A 20,293-nucleotide genomic window follows, 5' to 3' on the forward strand; every position below is an offset into this window, starting at 1 on the left:
ATTGTGGAGCTCCCGCAGCTAAATATAAACTGTACCGGCAAGAAAAATTAGTACCGGAACCTATTTCAGGTCAAGCACTGTTCACTGTAGCTCGGCAGCATGTGAGAGGGGGTTTAGCCACATGAACCTTATCATCACACCAACAAGATCTAAGATCCAAATTCACCATGCGCCTGCATTGATGTTCATAAAACTCCACGAACCCCCTCTTGCACAGTGGAACCCAGAACAATGTGACCACTTGGTTACGGCGACACTATTCTGTTGAGGAAACCCAAACCAGATTAGCCACAGCAAAACCCAAGGAGCCTGACCATCTCTGGGAGTATTTAGCCTATATTGGCTATTGGTTGAGACGCAGGAACCGTTCTAGCTTAAAATAATACATGAAGGTTATAGTTTATTAAGATGCATGAATACACCACACCAAAAGTTTGATTTTATGGCTGTTTTAAAACAAATTTTCTGCAATTCTAAGTAGTAATGATTTATGTTAATACTTGGTCAATTGATTTGATGTTTGTTTAATCTATGCGTGTTTAATCTATGCAAATAAATGATATGAATTGATAGTTCACCCCTCTGTTTTATTTTATAATAGCATATTGTAACCATGTGTTCAAGCTAATCAAATCAAAGTTTATTTATGATACAGCGTGGTGTAAGCTACACAATGCAATGAAATAGCTACTCGCAACGAAAGCTCTCCTCGCAAACAGTGCAATGATATTAAGCTATATGTATTTGTATTTACTCCACTTGGGAGGCCCCGAGTGGAGTAAATAGTAAAAGTTCAATAGTAAAAAAAGAGCGGGCAGGATATGTGCTTTAATTGAAACAAAATACAAGGCTGATAGTTTGTTAACCCCATTTGCTCTAATCCGTTTATGAAACAGTAATTCAAGAAGATCTAAATGCATATTACCATGAAACTGATTGAGATCAATCAAATCATTGGCATGCAGATACAGTTTGGACGTTTTACTGGTAAAACATTGTAATGCTGGGAATCGAGAAGCAGGTGCAGGTGGTAAGTTTAATATGACAAGTATCATGGAGAAAAAACCTAAGGGAGTGCCAGATAAAGGGGAGGTAATGAGAGAGGTGCGCGTATTGATGAATGCCAGGTGTGCGTAATGATGGTTCCCAGGACCGGTGGTTAGTAAACCGGCTACGTCAAGCGCAAGAGGGGAGGAGCGGGAGTAGAGGTGACATACATGAATAATTATCATTCACGAGTTACATTATTTTGCGCTCTCTCACCTAGAAATATTTCACAACACCATTGTCTATCTCTGTTAAATTTTGTCATATGTAGCTATTCAGCTGAAATGTCTATTTCTCAGTCTGTCTCATATCTCCACTCCAGGGACAAGAGGGTAAATCCGGCAAGATTGGTGAAAGAGGCAAACCAGGAAGAAAGGTATTCTTATCAACCACATATTTGATTTCACGTATTATTTTCCATTGCTACATCAAAACATGGTCCAGAACCCTGCATTACCAATTATACCTGTATTATACCTTTATAAATGTATCTTTGTTTACAGGACTTGTATATCAAGTAATTTTACTGTATAATGTTTCATAATATCATACCAATTATATGTGTATGTTGTAGGGAGCCAAAGGTCATATGGGTCATCTTGGGGAGACGGGACCAATCGGAAAGACAGGGCCAAAAGGGTTTGTGGGACCGAAGGGCTCGAGAGGAACCATTGGACCTGTGGTAATGTGGACCTGTAATATTGCAGACAGTGAGATCATTTTCTGGGCCTGTATTCATAAACCGTCTCAGAGGAGGAGTGCTAATCTAGGATCAGTTTTTCCTTTTAGATCATAATGTATCAAATTACATGGGCAGGGGGCACCTGATCCTTCACCCTTAGAAAGAAAGGTGCTATCTAGAACCTAAAAGGGTTCTTCAGCTGTCCCCATAGGAGAACCATTTGAGGAACCATTTTGGGTTCCATGCAGGACCTTTTCCACAGAAGGTTATACATGGAACCTAATAGGGTTCTGCAATGGGGACAAATGAAGAATCCCTTTGGCAGTAGGGATGCGTGGGCAAGATCAAGCCAACCCCCCCCCCCCCCCCCCCCCCTCCACACACACAAAAAAGCCATATTGCAACCTACACTATATGTGTTCTGTAAATTGCATTGTTTGCTTAATTCATATGCCTTGCGACCATGATATATATAGGCCTAAAGGCCGAGACAATAAGAAGACAGTGGCAGAATAAATTCAACCACACCATTGTTTTATCACAAAAACGGATAGAAACCTCTGTCCAGTGAAGTCCAGAACGCATATTGCATGTAACAGATAGTTACATGACCTACAGCATGGTTAAGCAAGTTAACTTCTAGTTCCTCCCAAACCCGGATCCGGGAGCACCCCCACCAGTAAAAAAGCTGACTAGCCTAGCATAGCGTCACAAGTAAATACTAGCATCTAAATATCATTAAATCACAAGTCCAAGACACCAGATGAAAGATACACTTCTTGTGAATCCAGCCATCATTTCTGATTTTTAAAATGTTTTACAGGGAAGACACAATATGTAAATCTATTAGTTAACCACGTTAGCAAAAGACACCACTTTTCTTACTCCACCATTTTTTTACTGCATCAGTAGCTATCACAAATTCGACCAAATAAAGATATAAATAGCCACTAACCAAGAAACAACTTTATCAGATGACAGTCTGATAACATATTTATTGTATAGCATATGTTTTGTTAGAAAAATGTGCATATTTCAGGTATAAATCATAGTTTACCATTGCAGCCACCATCACAACTCTCCCCAAAGCGACTAGAATAACTACAGAGAGCAACGTGTATTACCTAATTACTCATCATAAAACATTTCTTAAAAATACACAGCGTACAGCAATTGAAAGACACAGATCTTGTGAATCCAGACAATATTTCAGATTTTCTAAGTGTTTTACAGCGAAAACACAATATAGCGTTATATTAGCTTAGCACAATAGCAAACCACACAACAGCATTGATTCCAGCCAAACATAGCGATAACGTATTCACCACCAAAATATATTAATTTTTTCACTAACCTTCTCAGAATTCTTCAGATGACAGTCCTGTAACATCATATTACACAATGCATATAGAGTTTGTTCGAAAATGTGCATATTTAGCGGCACAAATCGTGCTTATACAATGAAAATAGTGTCCAAATACTCAAGCAATCTGTCCGGCGCCATCTTGGAAAGGCACCTATTCTTATCGAAAACTATTCATAAACTTGACTAAAAAAATACAGGTTGGACAGCAATTGAAAGACAAATTAGTTCTTAATGCAATCGCTGAATTACATTTTAAAAATTAACGTTATTGCGCAATACAGCGTGCGCTAAAGCAAGGCTACACTGAAATTAATGGCGGCTTATGCATTTAACATTTTTCAACAGAACAACGATTTATCAGCATAAATAGTTCTTACTTTTTGATGACCTCCCATCAGAATCTTGGGAAAGGTGTCCTTTGTCCAGAACAATCGTCTTTTGGTTGAAAGCTGTCCTCTTGTCCTGTCGAAATAGCCGGTAACGTTCGGCATGTGCCGGAAAGGTGTCCAACTCTTGAAAGCGCGTCACAAAGAAATGCCAGAAAATCGCAATAAACTGATATAAATTGCTATAAGTCGGTTTAAATTAACTACCTTATGATGTCTTTAACAACTATAACGAATAAAAACATGACCGGAGATATAGAACTGGCAAAACGAAAGCTTGGCAGGAGGCAACTCTGATGTCCCTACTGCGCCAGGCGCACCGTTGAAAAGGACGGTACTTCCGCTCCAGGGTCTTATATAAGGTCCCAGATTGCGCAATCCACTCCATTCAAATTCTCACCACTTACTGACATCTAGAGGAAGGCGTATGCAGTGTTTGTAGCCCCACAGCGTACATAGGGACTTATAAACTGACCCCAGAATAGGGACCTCGATTTCAGAAATCTCACTCCCTGACAGGAAATGTGCTGCAGAATGAGTCCTGTTTCACTCAGAGACATAATTCAAACGGTTTTAGAAACTAGAGAGTGTTTTCTATCCAATAGTAATAATAATATGCATATTGTACGAGCAAGAATTGAGTACGAGGCAGTTTAATTTGGGAACTCATTTTTCCAAAGTCGAAATAGCACCCCCCATAGGCTCAAGAGGTTAATTAATGTTTCCCGACATTTTCGGACCACTAAACAACTAGTGATTTAGAACCACAGAGAGTTACTGCAAGTCGCATAAAAAAACAGGAGCTGCCTCCACTATCCCAGCACCATTTTGCGTGCACGCGTCGGTGCAAGTAGAAAAACATGTTGACTCACCCTACTTGTAGAGAAACGCCAATGCCATCCTCCTCTCTTTCATGTTGACAAAACGGTCTATCACTCTGTCATACAGTACATACTTTTAGATTTTGTTGTCCTAGGCTACTTGGCTAAAATGCTTGCTTGCTAGCCTAACTTCCATTCATGGGAAACGTTAACTAGTTAACAGTAGTCTTCTACATCTAGCTACATATTTAACTTCCATCCTCTCATGCCAGGGGCACAATGTATGAGTTGATGGTTGGATCAGAATTGCCGTTATCATCAATTGCCCAGTATTGAAGGAAAATTATGAAACACAGAGTAATGAAAGATACATTATTTTATGTGTCTTTGTGTTCCCTATGTTCCCTTGGAATACACGGCACTACCCTTTCGGAAGTCTCTTTTTTTTTTAAGAGTCTAGATCAGTACTCCTGCTCTGTGATGCTTTATGAATATGGGTCCTGATGTTAGAACTAGAAGGTCAAACCCAGTAAGAAGTCAAGCAGTCAGAGCCCAATCCGTATTTAGGTTATGACCTTCATTGACATCTGAAGGCTGTCACTTTTAGATGGGTAATGTGGTTATTTGCAGTTTTAGCTCCGGTGTGACCAAACCCTCCCTCCCTTCCTCTCACAGGGTCCCCCAGGTAGAATGGGTAAACAGGGGGACATGGGTCTAGCAGGTTACGAGGTAAGTCTACATATTTATTTACCTTTATTTAATCAGGGAATCAACATTAAGACCAGTGTCTCTTTTATGAGGGAGCCCTTCATATACAGTCGTGGCCAAAAGTTTTGAGAATGACACAAATATGAATTTTCAAAAAGTCTGCTGCCTCAGTTTGTATGATGGCAATTTGCATATACTCCAGAATGTTATAAAGAGTGATCAGATGAATTGCAATTAATTTCAAAGTCCCTCTTTGCCATGCAAATGAACTGAATCCCCCAAAAAACATTTCCACTGCATGTCAGCCCTGCCACAAAAGGACCAGCTGACATCATATCAGTGATTCTCTCGTTAACACAGGTGTGAGTGTTGACGAGGACAAGGCTGGAGATCACTCTGTCATGATGATTGTGTTCGAATAACAGACTGGAAGCTTCAAAAGGAGGGTGGTGCTTGGAATCATTGTTCTTCCTCTGTCATCCATGATTCCCTGCAAGAAAACACGTGCCGTCATCATTGCTTTGCACAAAAAGGGCTTCACAAGGATATATATTGCTGCCAGTAAGATTGCAACTAAATCAACCATTTATCGGATCATCAAGAACTTCAAGGAGAGCGGTTCAATTGTTGTGAAGAAGGCTTCAGGGCGCCCAAGAAAGTCAAGCAAGCGCCAGGACCGTCTCCTAAAGTTGATTCAGCTGTGGGATCGGGGCACCACCAGTACAGAGCTTGCTCAGGAATGGCAGCAGGCAGGTGTGAGTGCATGCACAATGAGGCGAAGACTTTTGGAGGATGGCCTGGTGTCAAGAAGGGCAGCAGAGAAGCCACTTCTCTCCAGGAAAAACATCAGGGACAGACTGATATTCTGCAAGAGGTACAGGGATTGGACTGCTGAGGACTGGGGTAAAGTCATTTTCTCTGATGAATCCCGTTTCCGATTGTTTGGGGCATCCGGAAAAAAGCTTGTCCGGAGAAGACAAGGTGAGCACTACCATCAGTCCTGTGTCATGCCAACAGTAAAGCATCTTGAGACCATTCGTGTGTGAAGTTGCTTCTCAGCCAAGGGAGTGGGCTCACTCACAATTTTGCCTAAGAACACAGCCATGAATAAAGAATGCTACCAACACATCCTCCGAGAGCAACTTCTCCAACCATCCAGGAACAGTTTGGTGACGAACAATGCCTTTTCCAGCATGATGGAGCACCTTGCCATAAAACTCCCCATTGTCAATAAAAGCCTTTGACACTTATGAAATGCTTGTAATTATACTTCAGTATTCCATAGTAACATCTGACAAAAATATCTAAAGACACTGAAGCAGAAAACTTTGTGAAAATGAATATTTGTGTCATTCTCAAAACTTTTGGCCACGACTGTACTGTACAATTTCATAAAACACAGACATGTTTTTTATATAAAACAAAATACAGCTTTTGACCTGTTCCTTGAGCTCCAAATCTCTCCTGTAATGCTTTAATCACACCGTACTAGTTTGTTAAAACTGGGTTACAGTAATGTACTGAGTTAAACTGTTCCTGCAACGCGCTCCACTCCTAATGCTTTTGATCACACTACTTAGGTACAGTTTGAAATTTAAGGGAGAGTGGTCTAACAATTTTTCTTTGCTTTGGGGAGGGCTGTGTGTTTTTTCCCTGGTTTACATTCACCCTTTTGCAGGTTTTACTATAGAATTCCATCCTAGACAAATGTCCTTATCTGCTTGCATGGGCCTCCCCTATATTAAAGTGTTTTGATATTGCCCTTATGCACTATGCTTTTCTGCGTGCTAACTATATTATAGGTCAATATAGTCTTCCAGTCTGTCTATCCTGCCCTCTATCCACTATTCAAAGTAGCAATAGTGGTAGGTGGATCGTTTATCCAGATCGGGAATAGGCTAACTATACTGAACAAAAATATCAACGCATCATGCAACAATTCCAAAGATTTTACTGAGTTACAGTTCATATAAGGAAATCAGTCAATTTCAATAAATTCATTAGGCCCTAATCTATGGATTTCATATGACTGGGAATACAGATATGCATCTGTAAGGTAGGGGCGTGGATCAGAAAACCAATCAGTATCTGGTCTGACAACTTTTTGCCTTATGCAGCGTGACACATCTCCTTCACTTAGAGTTGATCAGGCTGTTGATTGTGGCGTGTGGAATGTTGTCCCACTCTTCTTCAATGGCTGCGCGAAGTTGCTGGATATTGGCGGGAACTGGAACACGCTGTCGTACACGTCGATCCAGAGCATCCCAAACATGCTCAATGGGTGACATGTCTGGTGAGTATGCAGGCCATGGGTGATCTGGGACATTTTCAGCTTCTAGGAATTGTGTATAGTTCCTTGAAACATTGGGCCGTGTATTATCATGCTGAAACGTGGTGGTGGCGGTGGATAAATGGCACGACAATGGTATCTCTTTGCATTCAAAATGCTATCAATAAAATGCAATTGTGTTCATTGTTCATAGCTTATGTCAGCCCATACCATAACCCCACCTCCACCTTGGGACACTCTGTTCACAACGTTGACATCAGCAAACCGCTCACCCACACAACGCCATACACTTGGTCTGGGGTTGTGAGGTCGGTTAGACGTACTGCCAAATTCTCTAAAACTACGTTAGAGGCGTCTTATGGTTGGAAAATTAACATTAAATTATCTGGGAATTGCACGCTCCCTCAAAATTTTGGACATCTGTGGCATTGTGTTGTGTGACAAAACTGCACATTTTGGAATGGCCTTTTATTGTCCCTAGCACAAGGTGCACATGTGTACTGATCATGCTGTTCAGCATCTTGATATGCCACACCTGTAAGGTGGCTGAATTATCTTGGCAAAGGAGGGATGTAAAACACATTTGTGCACATAACATTTCTAGGATCTTTTATTCAGCCCATGAAACATGGGTCCTTTACATGTTACGTTTATATTTTTGTTCAGTATAGAACCATCCGATGAGCGAAGACGAGAACTTGAAAACAACATGTACTGTATTTAGTTTTTCCCGTATTAAGCATGAATTTTAAACCAGTAAAGGCTTCCCGTATAACTGCAAAATCGGACAGTAGTCTTGTCACAGCCAGTTCAGCAGTCAGGGGAATTGTGTACATAATAGTATCATCTGCATATAGATGAAATGTACAATTTTCAACAGATGAACCAACAGCATTTATATAAATAGGGAAAAGAACAGGTCCTAGTATCGACACCTGCGGAACTACTTCAATAAATTCTGACTTAACCTCATCAATCAGGATGGCCTGAATTTTGTCACTAAAATAATCCTAATACCTATAACTGACTATAACTGGTTTCAACTGGCTTAATAACAGTTAGAGCATGGTACTCCAACTCACGGTACTCCAACTCTCTTTTTAATCCAGACCATCACTAAGGTACCTAATTCAATGCATCATGATTATCCATGTGAACAATGAATAGCTGAATCAGGTGTGATGCTGGAATAAAAGCCTACACACCCAGTAGCTCTCCAGACTGGAGTTGGAGACCCTGAACTAGAAAATTGGCAATTTTAGTAAACAAACCTATGACAAGGAAACAAGTTACGAAACAATAAAACATGTTTTGCTTCAAAGTGGGTGTAGCTTTGCCATCAGGGGAATATTTCATTATAAAGGTTATGTCAGTGAAAAAGTGATCTCCGCAAACATCAGTGAAATTGCCTTTAAAAGTATATCACTGATTACATCTGTATATCACAGAATTAACCCTTCCGTGGCCTCCAACTGCTCCTACATGGTAGTCAAACCAAATGCATGCTTTTCAACCATTCACTGCCTGACACCCGCCCGCCCGACTAACATCACCGCCCTGGACGGTTCTGACCTAGAATATGTGGACAACTATAAATACCTAGGTGTCTGGCTAGACATAAAACTCTCCTTCCAGACTCATATTACACATCTCCAATCCAAAATCAAAGCTAGAATCGGCTTTCTACTTCGCAACAAAGCCTCCTTCACTCACGCCGCCAAACTTACCCTAGTAAAATTGACTATACTGCCGATCCTCGACTTCGGCGATGTCATCTACAAAATAGATTTCAATACTCTACTCAGCAAACTGGATGCAGTCTATCACAGTGCCTTCCGTTTTGTTAACAAATCACCTTATACCACCCACCACTGCGAACTGTATGCTCTAGTCGGTTGGCCCTCGCTACATATTCATCGCCAGACCCACTGGCTCCAGGTCATCTATAAGTCTATGCTAGGTAAAGCTCCGCCTTATCTCAGTTCCTTGGTCACGATAACAACACCCACCCGTAGCACACATTCCAGCAGGTATATCTCACTGATCATCCCCAGAGCCAACACCTCATTTGGCTACCTTTCCTTCCAGTTCTCTGCTGCCAGTGACTGGAACGAATTGCAAAAATCGCTGAAGCTGGAGACTTATATTTCCCTCACCAACTTTAAATATCAGCTATCTGAGCAGCTAACCGATCACTGCAGCTGTACATAGTCCATCTGTAAATAGCCCATCCAATCTACCTACCTCATCCCCATACTGTTTTTATTAACTTTTCTGCTCTTCTACACACCAGTATCTCTACTTGCACATCATCATCTGCTCATTTATCACTCCAGTGTTAAACTGCCGAATTGTAATTCTTCGCTACTATGGCCTATTTATTGCCTACCTCCTCATGCATTTTGCACACACTGTATATAGACTTTCTTTTTTTCTACTGTGTCATTGACTTGTTTATTGTGTTATTGGCTTGTTTATTGTTTATTCCATGTTATTCCATGTGTAAATCTGTGTTGTTATCTGTGTCACACTGCTTTGCCTCATCTTGGCCAGGTCACAGTTATAAATGAGAACTTGTTCGCAACTAGCCTACCTGGTTAAATAAAGGTTAAATAAAAATAAAATAAAACCCCTTTCCTCCTTCCCTGTCTGTCTATATAGGGTCATCAGGGACCCCAAGGCCCTATTGGGCATCGAGGACCAAATGGTGAAAAGGTACACCATTCCCAACACATTATGTCTAACTCAGAAACTACACTGCAAGCATCCCGTAAGGCTAATGTTGCTTTGTCAACTTCATTTTGGGGGTGCTACTGCAGAAGCATATTACAGGCATACAGTGCCATCAGACAGTATTCACACCCCTTAACATGTTCCACTTTTTGTTGTGTTACAGCCTGAATTTAAAATGGAATACTGGCCCACACATTGCGTCATTGGCCGACACACAATACCCCACAATATCAAAGTAGAATTATGTTTTTGGAAATGTTTACTAATGAATTAAAAATGAAAAGCTGAATTGTTTTTTTTCAATAAGTATTGAAACCCCTTTTGTTATGGCAAGCCTAAATAAGTTCAAGAGTAAGTTGCTTAATAAGTCACATAATAAGTTGCATGGTGCAATAATAGTATCTAACATGATTTTTGAATGACTACCTTACCTCTGTACTTAACACTATACAGTTATCTGTAAGGTCCCTCAGTTGAGCAGTGAATTTCAAACACAGATTCAACCACAAAGACCAGGGCGGTTTTCCAATGCCTCACAATGAAGGGCACCTACAGGTAGATTTTTAAAAAAAAGCATACATTCAATATCCCTTTGAGCATTGTGAAGTTATTAATTTCTCTTTTGGATGGTGTATCAATACACCCAGTCACTGCAAAGATACAGGCGTCCTTCCTAATTCAGTTGCTGTAGAGGAAGGAAACCGCTCAGGGATTTCACCATGAGGCCAATGGTGACTTTAAAACAGTTAGTGTTTTTTGGCTGTGATAGGAGAAAACTGAGGATGGATCTACATCACTAAAGTAAAACTGCAAAAAAATGTGGCAAAGAAATTACCTTCATGTCCTGAATACAAAAAGCTTTATGTTTGGAGCAAATCCAACACAACACATCACTGAGTACCACTCTTCTTATTTTCAAGCATGGTGTTGGCTGCATCATGTTATGGGTATGCTTTTAGGATAAATCTTAGAGGAAAACCGTGTTCAGTCTGCTTTCCAATCGACACTGGGAGACAAATTCACCTTTCAGCAGGAGAATAACCTAAAACACAAGGCCAAATCTACACTGTAGTTGCTTACCAAGATGATATTGAATGAGTGGCCTAGTTACAGTTGTGGCTTAAATCGGCTTGAAAATCTATGGCAAGACTTGAAAATGGCTGTCTAGCCATGATAAACAAACCAACTTGATAGACCTTGAAGAATTTTTTTTAGAATAATGGGCAAATATTATTATTTACAGCTGTAATCGCTGCCTAAGGTGATTCTAACATATTGACTCAAGGGTGTGAATACTCATGTAAATAAGATATTTCTGTATTTCATCTTCAACACATTTGCAAACATTTCTAAAAATGATGGGTAATTATGTCATATGTCATTATGGGGTAATCTATGTAATCCATTTTAAATGGAGGCTGTAACAACAAAATGTCAAGGGGTATGACTACTTTCTGACGGGACTGTATATCAGACATTTGTAAAAAGTGTTTAGCAAATCGAGCTTACTGCCTCACTGATGTGATTCTTCTGCACCCACTGTAGCGCATCTAAAATATTACAGTGAGTTAGATTCAACTGTGCCTGACGGGCATAAGAAAAATGGACACTTGCGGTCTTGTTTGAACATAATGCTACCCTATCTCTCTATCAACATGTCTCTATCTCAGTCTGTTACGCAGCAGTGTGTATTAACATCAACCAGCTGTCTGGATCTACATTTGAACTCAATCTTTCCCATTTGAACCGTGAAACAAACATCCTCCAACACAACTCTGCAGTTATCCTTTATATCCCCCAAGTCTGCTTCAGATGTATTGCCTAACACACAACAAATCAACCATGGCTAAAGCTAGTCATTTAAGCATGGCGTAAACACTGCAAAGCTTTTATTTTGCAGAGTGAGAGAGAAAACCATATCTGCTTCATGCACTGATGTGATATGTTTTTGAGTTTTTTGATCTGCCATGTGTACACAGTTAGAGTAGGATCATTCAGGACACTAACCAACCATCTTTGAAGAAACAAAATACATGAAACTTTCATTGAGCAATCTGTGAGAGGTAAATTGTATTGTCTTCCATTGAATGGCTCCACTAACATTGTTTCTTTATATTAGGGCGAACAGGGGGATGATGGGAAGGTTGAGGGTCCTACTGGTCCTCCAGGCGACAGAGTGAGTTACTCACTATTATCGTCTCTCATCTTTCATTACTAATCCCAATACGGTTCTGAGGGTCTTTAATATCACCTATTCTTCTGTTTTTGATCAGGGTCCTCCAGGAGACAGAGGAGAGAGAGGGGAGTTAGGGGATCCAGGATACCTAGTAAGTGTTATAAATATGCATCTAAACAAACCAGTCAACCAGCTGATTGGTCCAAAAATTCCTGACCAATTGCATTTCAGTAGTTTATTCCAGGCTATCTCATTGGTTAGAATTTTGACACTGACATCTACCTGTGAAATATTATAGCAAGAGATTCACTCGGCTAAAGCGAGATGGATTTTGAAGAGTAAAATTAAAATATGTGTGTGAGAAGAGACATCCGGGCAGGGTATATTTGCAACAACTTCTGAATCTTTACATTTAATGAGTATTTCTTCAGGGGGAAAATATCTCCACTCTCAGACTAATTTATTGGAAGCTGCAATGATTTTCTGTTCCCAATGACACACTTGCACGCTCTCAAATTCAATTTGTGCACCCTACACAACATGTGCACACTTGATGTGTTTTATATGCGCTTTGCAACTGATGTCATATGGGGCCTTCACATGCTGTCGGAATTATCTGAAGTTCAGAGTTTTGACTCTGAAGTTTCACTTGAACCAACCTCCAAGTCATAATTACAAGTGGGAAAGTCTGAGAACATGTTGTTACCCAAGTTGCCGAGTTGTACATTCACCACTGACCATTCACCTTTTCAACCTAAACATGACAACAAATCTGTTTTTTATAATTACAAAAAAACGGTTTGTTGTTTGCAGCAGCATGTCTTTTGTTGTAATGTCCCCAACATAGGTGTTAGTTTCACCAATGAAGGATTCAAGCAAGCTAGCTTATTAGTGTGAACGCTGCGTGTAACACATCCGGTGTCAGGATAAATAAAAAGCAAGGTCTGCTAACTTTCTTTAATTATGTTTAATTACCGCAAACAATGAATGGCAAATGCAATTTTCGTATATACGGGTTCGCTGTATCACCACGCAGGGTTAACAGGGAACTGGCAGGAAGTACGTGAACAGCTGTTCTTATACCGTGATGACGTAGTTCCAACGCGTCTGTTGGCCTATCACAGTAGAGGCTGGGCGCGGTTTAGACTTTGCCCCCCTCGGATTTGTCCAAGCCCCTTGGCGTGTTCCTTTTGTCCACATCTGGTTGCTGGGTAGATTAGATCCGTCTTGTGTCTGTCGATTCTACACTAAAACAGTTCCTAATATGGTATTGTCCAGTATTCTAACCTCTTGGTTGGCCTAGAGAGATGCACCCCTCCCCTCTCCAGACTGTCCACTGGCCTGTGTTGGTCAGTCCTTACACCTACACACACCCCCCCCCCCCCCCCCCCCCTCTGTATAGTGTGTGTGTGTAACAAAACAATATTCATCTTCAAACAATATGCTAACAAGCTATTATGCATAAACATAAATCCTAACATTAGCAACATTAACTAGCTTATTAGCAACATTAACTAGCTTATTAGCAACATTAACTAGCTTATTAGCAACATTAACTAGCTTATTAGCAACATTAACTAGCTTATTAGCAACATTAACTAGGTAATTTGGGTTTTTATGTTTTATTTATTTGCACCAAAGAAAACAAGTGAAATGCATAACACTACAGATAAAAAAAACTGCATGGAGGAGACTACTGGGTAGTTTGGTTCATCAGGCTAACCACTAGTCTATGCAGGAATTCCAGAGTTTGGAACCTGTGTCTGATAGGGAATGGACTGTGAGGTGCGGCAGTGGGAGGATGCAGGTTATCGCAGTGTCTTGTGTTGTATGCATGGGTTTGGGAATTAACCTGGAAGAATCCATTGAAGGGTTTAGGTAGGCTGTTTGTGGGGTATTTGTAGATGAAGGTGCATCATTTTAGTATATTAAATGTTGTAGATATACAATATATTCCGTTTCTTAAACAGAGGGTCCGATGGAGCCAAGTAGTTAAAGGGGGTGGCTAGTCTTGTAAATGTATTTGGTGTGATGAATAATTTGTGTAGGTAGGAAGCATACAGTATGTACTGGCCCAGACAATATTGCAGTAAATGAGATATGGGTAAATGAATCTGTAGTGTAGTAATAGGAAGCAAGCCTGATGAACAAAACCACTAATATTTCTGATGATACTTTGCTGCAAACAAAATGAATATGATTTATAACTTTTTATCAATTGAAACACCTAGGAATCGAGTGGATGAAACCTGGTCCATTTTATTCCCCCCAATTGAGATTTTTCTATTCTATTGTTTTCTATTTCTTAATCTTACCAGTGAATACAATGAAGATGGATTTTTTTTTAACATTTAAAGATTATTAATTTATCTGTAACCATTCAGAAAACTTGAGTTGGCTTCATTGATTAGTGAATAAAAATTCTAGAGTGACAAAATCATTAGCAAAAAGAATGGTAATTACGGTAGAAGACACAGCAGCAAGGTCTTTGGTTTGAACCCTGTGGAACGCAACAGAATATCTTGGCCCTGGTAGGTGCACAACCATTTGCATATACAAATTGTTCTCAATCATAAACATAATTATATAGCCATTTATATGTAAAATCATGAAAACTGTAATAATGCAATATAGTAATATTTCATGATCAACCATGTCGAATGCTTTTGATAAATCTAAAAAGATGCCAAGAGTGTATTCATTGTTGTTCAGGGCTGTAAAGATTTTATCCACAAGTTGTAAAAGAGACATATCTGTGTGGTAGTTTTTATGAAAACCATATTGGTGCTCATATAGAATACAGTGTTGGTTTAAATGTTTCAACATTCTTTTACAACCCAGTTTCTCTAGGATTTTTGAAAAACATCATAGTACAGATATTGGGCGATAATATGTAAAAGATCTTGGATCCCCAGATTTACAAAAATACAGTAATGGGAAGAACAAATAAAAAATCACATCACCCAGAAAAAGAGTTACATTCCTCCACAAATAAGTCCCCAATCAATACTTTAAATTGCCTGAACAGTACCAGAACATCAAGATGAAATGTATACTGTTCCAACAATACAGTGAATTAAAACACAGCAACTTCAAGAGTTAACCAATCCTCTGAACGGGTTAGGCAACTCAGATGCCTATACTTCAACAGCAAAGTTAGATTAGACAGAAGTTTATGAAGTAGGGCCTTGTAAACAAAAAAAGGGAGTAATGTAGAGGTCTATGTTGTTGTCTGGACTTCCATAAAGACCCGTAGACCTCTACATTACTCCCTTTTTGTTTACAAGGCCCTACTTCATAAACTTCTGTTTATGATAAGTATCAAAACTGTCACCTATAGGGCCTCCCGAGTGGCGTTTCTACAGACCCGGGTTCGATCCCAGGTGGCCGCAACAGATGTCCTTGTCCCATTGCGCTCTAGCGACTCCTTGTGGCAGGCTGGGCGCATGCACACTGACTTCGGTCACCAGTTGTACGGTGCTTCCTCCAACACATTGGTGCGACTTTGTTGTTTCTTTCAAAAACAAGGAAATGTCTAAGTGAAACCAAACTTTTGAACGGTAGTGTATATTGCATTATTTTGTGGCGGGTTATGACAGGTACATAAGAGTGTAAAATCCATCATGGTAGTTATTTAATGGCGTGTTATGTCTAAGGCTGTTGTGGTGACTGTATTACCGCCACACCGGCAGCCATGAGTCATGACCGCAGTAAAATTCTACGTACCAGTCCTGAGTCTTGACCGCATAAAAATTCTAATGTGAATTCTACGTGACTGTTGAGTCACGGTAATCTCCCTTTTTGCACTCTGGACATGTGTTAGTAGTACCAACTCGCTAATGATAATCCATTTGCTAATGGCCTGGTACTCAGGGCTCTATTTTCCCTCTAACCACTCTGGCATCAATGCAAATGCAATCGTAAATCACATCAAACACATCATCAAAACAGTATGTGCTTTTTAAATCTCACCTCACCGCGATGATCAGTTTGAAGAAAGAAGTTCAACAGCAGGTTGAAACTGAGTGGAAAACATGGTCGTTGTGGATGTTGTTTCAAAGTCTAACACAACGAAATAGACAGTGCTTTCTAAGGTTATGGTTACTTCAAAACCACCATATGCATATTAGAGCTTACGCATAGGCCTATATATGACCTCAAGCCTGAAAATAAAACGGAATAAAAATAATGATTGTGCCATTATGCAATACATAGCTTACCGCATATTACACATGGCAGAAAAGCAGAAAAATGAGATATCTTTGGTACATAATTGGTCTAGCCTAAATTAAACACGTGCACAGTTAGCCTACAATTATAGTGAATTTGTATTTGATTTTGAATAGCCTAGTAATAGGCTAGTAATGAATAGCCTCATAATTAATAAGCTGACACATCACCTTATTCTACAGAATATCTCACCACTGTGTGTTTCCTTCTCCTCCCCTCTCTCCTTAATTCCTTTCTCCAGTGCACAGAGGGGCTGTCAAAATATTTCATTGTTTCATTGTGAAAACATGTTACTATCGATGTTCCTGAACAGATTTCACTTGGTTTCCCAAATTGAGCACTGGGTAGCTACAGGAACAGGTTTGGAGAGCCCATAGCATACAGAGTTTCAGCGGAATATCACGATGGCATCGGAGGGGAGGGCTGCCGTCTTATCGGCTCTAAACTAACCATGCTATTTGTTTGTTTTTATGCGATGTTCGTAACTTGTTTTCCAAATAATGTTGCTGCCATGACCGAAAAAAGCTTCTGGACATCAGAACTGGGATTACTCACCTCAAATTGGACGAGGAGTCATTCTTCAATGAGTTGGACGCGAGGGGTATACTACAGAAACCCGACCAGGCCCAGATCCCCGTGATTCCCTGGAAAAGGAAACGTAGGTTTCACTGAAAGAGAAAAGGATGCCTTCTGAGGATAGGCGATGAGTGGCTAATCTGCCCTCGCCTTCCGTTCTGCTAGCTAACGTTCAATCGCTGGAAAATAAATGGGACTACCTGAAAACACGTATATCCTACCAACTGAACATTAAAAACTGTTATACCGCATCGTGGCTGAACGACGACATTAAAAACATACAGCTGGCGGGTTATGCACTCTATCGGCAGGACAGAACAGCAGCCTCTGGTAAGACACGGGGTGGGGGCCTATGCATATTTGTAAACAATAGCTGGTGCACGATATCTAAGGAAGGTTTTGCTCGCCTGAGGTAGAGTATCTCATGATAAGCTGTAGACCACACTATCTACCAAGAGAGTTTTCATCTGTATTTTTGTAGCTGTCTTACATACCACCACAGACCGTGGCTGGCACTAAAACGGCACTCAATGAGCTGTATTCCGCCATAACCAAACAGGAAAATGCTCATCCAGAGGTGGCGCTCCTAGTGGCCGGGGACTTTAAAGCGGGGAAACTTAAATCAGTTTTACCTAATTTCTATCACCATGTTAAATGTTCAACCAGAGGGAAAAAAATTCTAGACCACCTTTACTCCACACACAGAGACGTGTACAAAGCTCTCCCTCACCTTTCATTTGACAAATCTGACCATAGCTCTATCCTCCTGTATCCAGCTTACAAGCTAAAATTAAAGCAGAAAGCATCAGTGACTCGGTCTATAAAAAAGTGGTCAGCTGAAGCAGATACTAAACTACAGAACTGTTTTGCTAGCACAGACTGGAATATGTTCCGGGATTCTTCCGATGGCATTGAGGAGTACACCACATCAGTCACTGGCTTTATCAATAAGTGTATCGAGGACGTCGTCCCCACAGTGACTGTACGTACATATCCCAACCAGAAGCCATGGATTACATGCCACATTCGCACTGAACTAAAGGGTAGAGCTGCCGCACTCTAACCAGGAAGCTTATAAGAAATCCCGCTATGCCCTCCAACAAACCATCAAACAGGCAAAGCGTCAATACAAGACTAAGATCGAATCGTACTACACCGGCTCTGACGCTCGTCGGTTGTGGCAGGGCTTGCAAACTATTACAGACTACAAAGGGAAGCACAGCCGAGAGCTGCCCAGTGACACGAGCCTACCAGTAAAACAGCAAGTAAAACTGAAACATGCATGAGAGCATCAGCTGTTCTGGACGACTGTGTAATCACGCTCTCCGCAGCCAATGAGTAAGACCTTTAAACAGGTCAACATTCACAAGACCGCTGGGCCAGACGGATTACCAGGACGTGTACTGCAAGCATGCGCTGACCAACTGGAAAGTGTCTTCACTGACATTTTCAACCTCTCCCTGTGTTTGAGTCTGTAAGACCACCAAAGTCCCTGTGCCCAAGAACACTAAGGTAACCTGCCTAAATGACTACCGACCCGTAGCACTCACGTCTGTAGCCATGAAATGCTTTGAAAGGCTGGTAATGGCTCACATCAACACCATTATCCCAGAAACCCTAGACCCACTCCAATTTGCATACCGCACCAACAGATCCCCTGGTGATAATCTCTATTGCAGTCCACACTGCCCTTTCCCACCTTCGCAAAAGGAACACCTATGTGAGAATTTTATGAATTGACTACAGATCAGCGTTCAACACCATAGTGCCCTCAAAGCTCATCACTAAGCTAAGGACCCTAGGACTAAACCTCCCTCTGCAACTGGATCCTGGACTTCCTGATGGGCCGCCCCAGGTGGTAAGAGTAGGTAACAACACATCCTCCACACTGATCCTCAACACAGGGGCCCCTCAGGGGTGCGTGCTCAGTCCCCTCCTGTACTCCCTGTTCACTCATGAGTGCACGGCCAGCCATGACTCCAACACCATCATTACGTTTGCTGATGACACAAATGTGGTAGACCTGATCACCGACAACGATGAGACAACCTATAGGGAGGAGGTCAGAGACCTGACCGTGTGGTGCAAGGACAACCTCTCCGTCAACGTGATCAAGACAAAGGAGATGATTGTGGACTACAGGAAAAGGTGGACCGAGCACGCCCCCATTCTCATCGACGGGGCTGTAGTGGAGCAGATTGAGAGCTTCAATTTCCTTGGCGTCCACATCACCAACAAGCTAACATGGTCCAAGCACACCAAGACAGTCGTGAAAAGGGAACGGCAAAACCTATTCCCCCTCTGGAGACTGAAAAGATTTGGCATGGGTCCTCAGATCCTCAAAAAGTTTTATAGCTTCACCATCGAGAGCATCCTGACGGGTTGCATCACTGCCCGGTATGGCATCTGTTCGGCCTCCCGCAAGGCACTACAGAGGGCGTACAGCCCAGTACATCACCGGGGCCATGCTTACTAGAATCGGCATCCTATTTTGCAATAAAGCATCCTTCACTCATGCTACCAAACATACCCTCGTAAAACTGACTATCCTACCGATCCTTGACTTCGGCGATGTCATTTATAAAATAGCCTCCAACACTCTACTCAGCAAATTGGATGCAGTCTATCAACAGTGCCATCCGTTTTGTCACCAAAGCCCCATATACTACCCCCCACTGCGACCTGTATGCTCTCGTTGGCTTACCCTCACTTCATATTCATCGCCAAACCCACTGGCTCCAGGTCATCTATAAGTCTTTGCTAGGTAAAGCCCCACCTTAGCTCACTGGTCACCATAGCAGCACCCACCCGTAGCACGCGTTCCAGCAGGTATATTTCACTGGTCACCCCCAAAGCCTATTCCTGTTTGGCCACCTTTCCTTACAGTTCTCTGCTGCCAAAATCACTGAAGCTGGAGACTCATATCTCCCTCACTAACTTTAAGCATGAGCTGTCAGAGCAGCTCACAGATCACTGCACCTGTACATAGCCCATCTATAAATAGGCCATCCAACTACCTCATTCCCATATTGTTATTTAAAATTGTTTTGCTGCTCTGCACCCCAGTATCTCTACTTGCACATTCATCTTCTGCACATCTATCACTCCAGTGTTTAATTGCTAAATTGTAATTATTTCGCCTCTATGGCCTATTATTTTTCTTACCTCCCTAATCTTACCTCGTTTGCACACACTGTGTATAGATTTTTTCCCCTAACTCTGTGTTGTTTGTGTCGCACTGCTTTGCTTTATCTTGGCCAGGTCGCAGTTGTAAATGA

General features: G+C 41.2%; 1 protein-coding gene across 1 annotated transcript in view; it reads left to right on the top strand.

The window, feature by feature from the left end:
• col27a1a (collagen, type XXVII, alpha 1a) overlaps positions 1-20,293 on the top strand; it is a 209,378-nt gene that overhangs the window by 145,946 nt on the left and 43,139 nt on the right. Inside the window, exons 38-43 of the mRNA XM_038970195.1 lie at positions 1,370-1,423; positions 1,622-1,729; positions 4,978-5,031; positions 9,962-10,015; positions 12,153-12,209; positions 12,307-12,360. Coding sequence (XP_038826123.1) covers positions 1,370-1,423; positions 1,622-1,729; positions 4,978-5,031; positions 9,962-10,015; positions 12,153-12,209; positions 12,307-12,360 — 381 coding nt within the window. The remainder of the gene's footprint in view (positions 1-1,369; positions 1,424-1,621; positions 1,730-4,977; positions 5,032-9,961; positions 10,016-12,152; positions 12,210-12,306; positions 12,361-20,293) is intronic.

The sequence above is a fragment of the Salvelinus namaycush genome, chromosome 31, assembly GCF_016432855.1.
Source record: "Salvelinus namaycush isolate Seneca chromosome 31, SaNama_1.0, whole genome shotgun sequence".
NCBI lineage: Eukaryota > Metazoa > Chordata > Actinopteri > Salmoniformes > Salmonidae > Salvelinus > Salvelinus namaycush.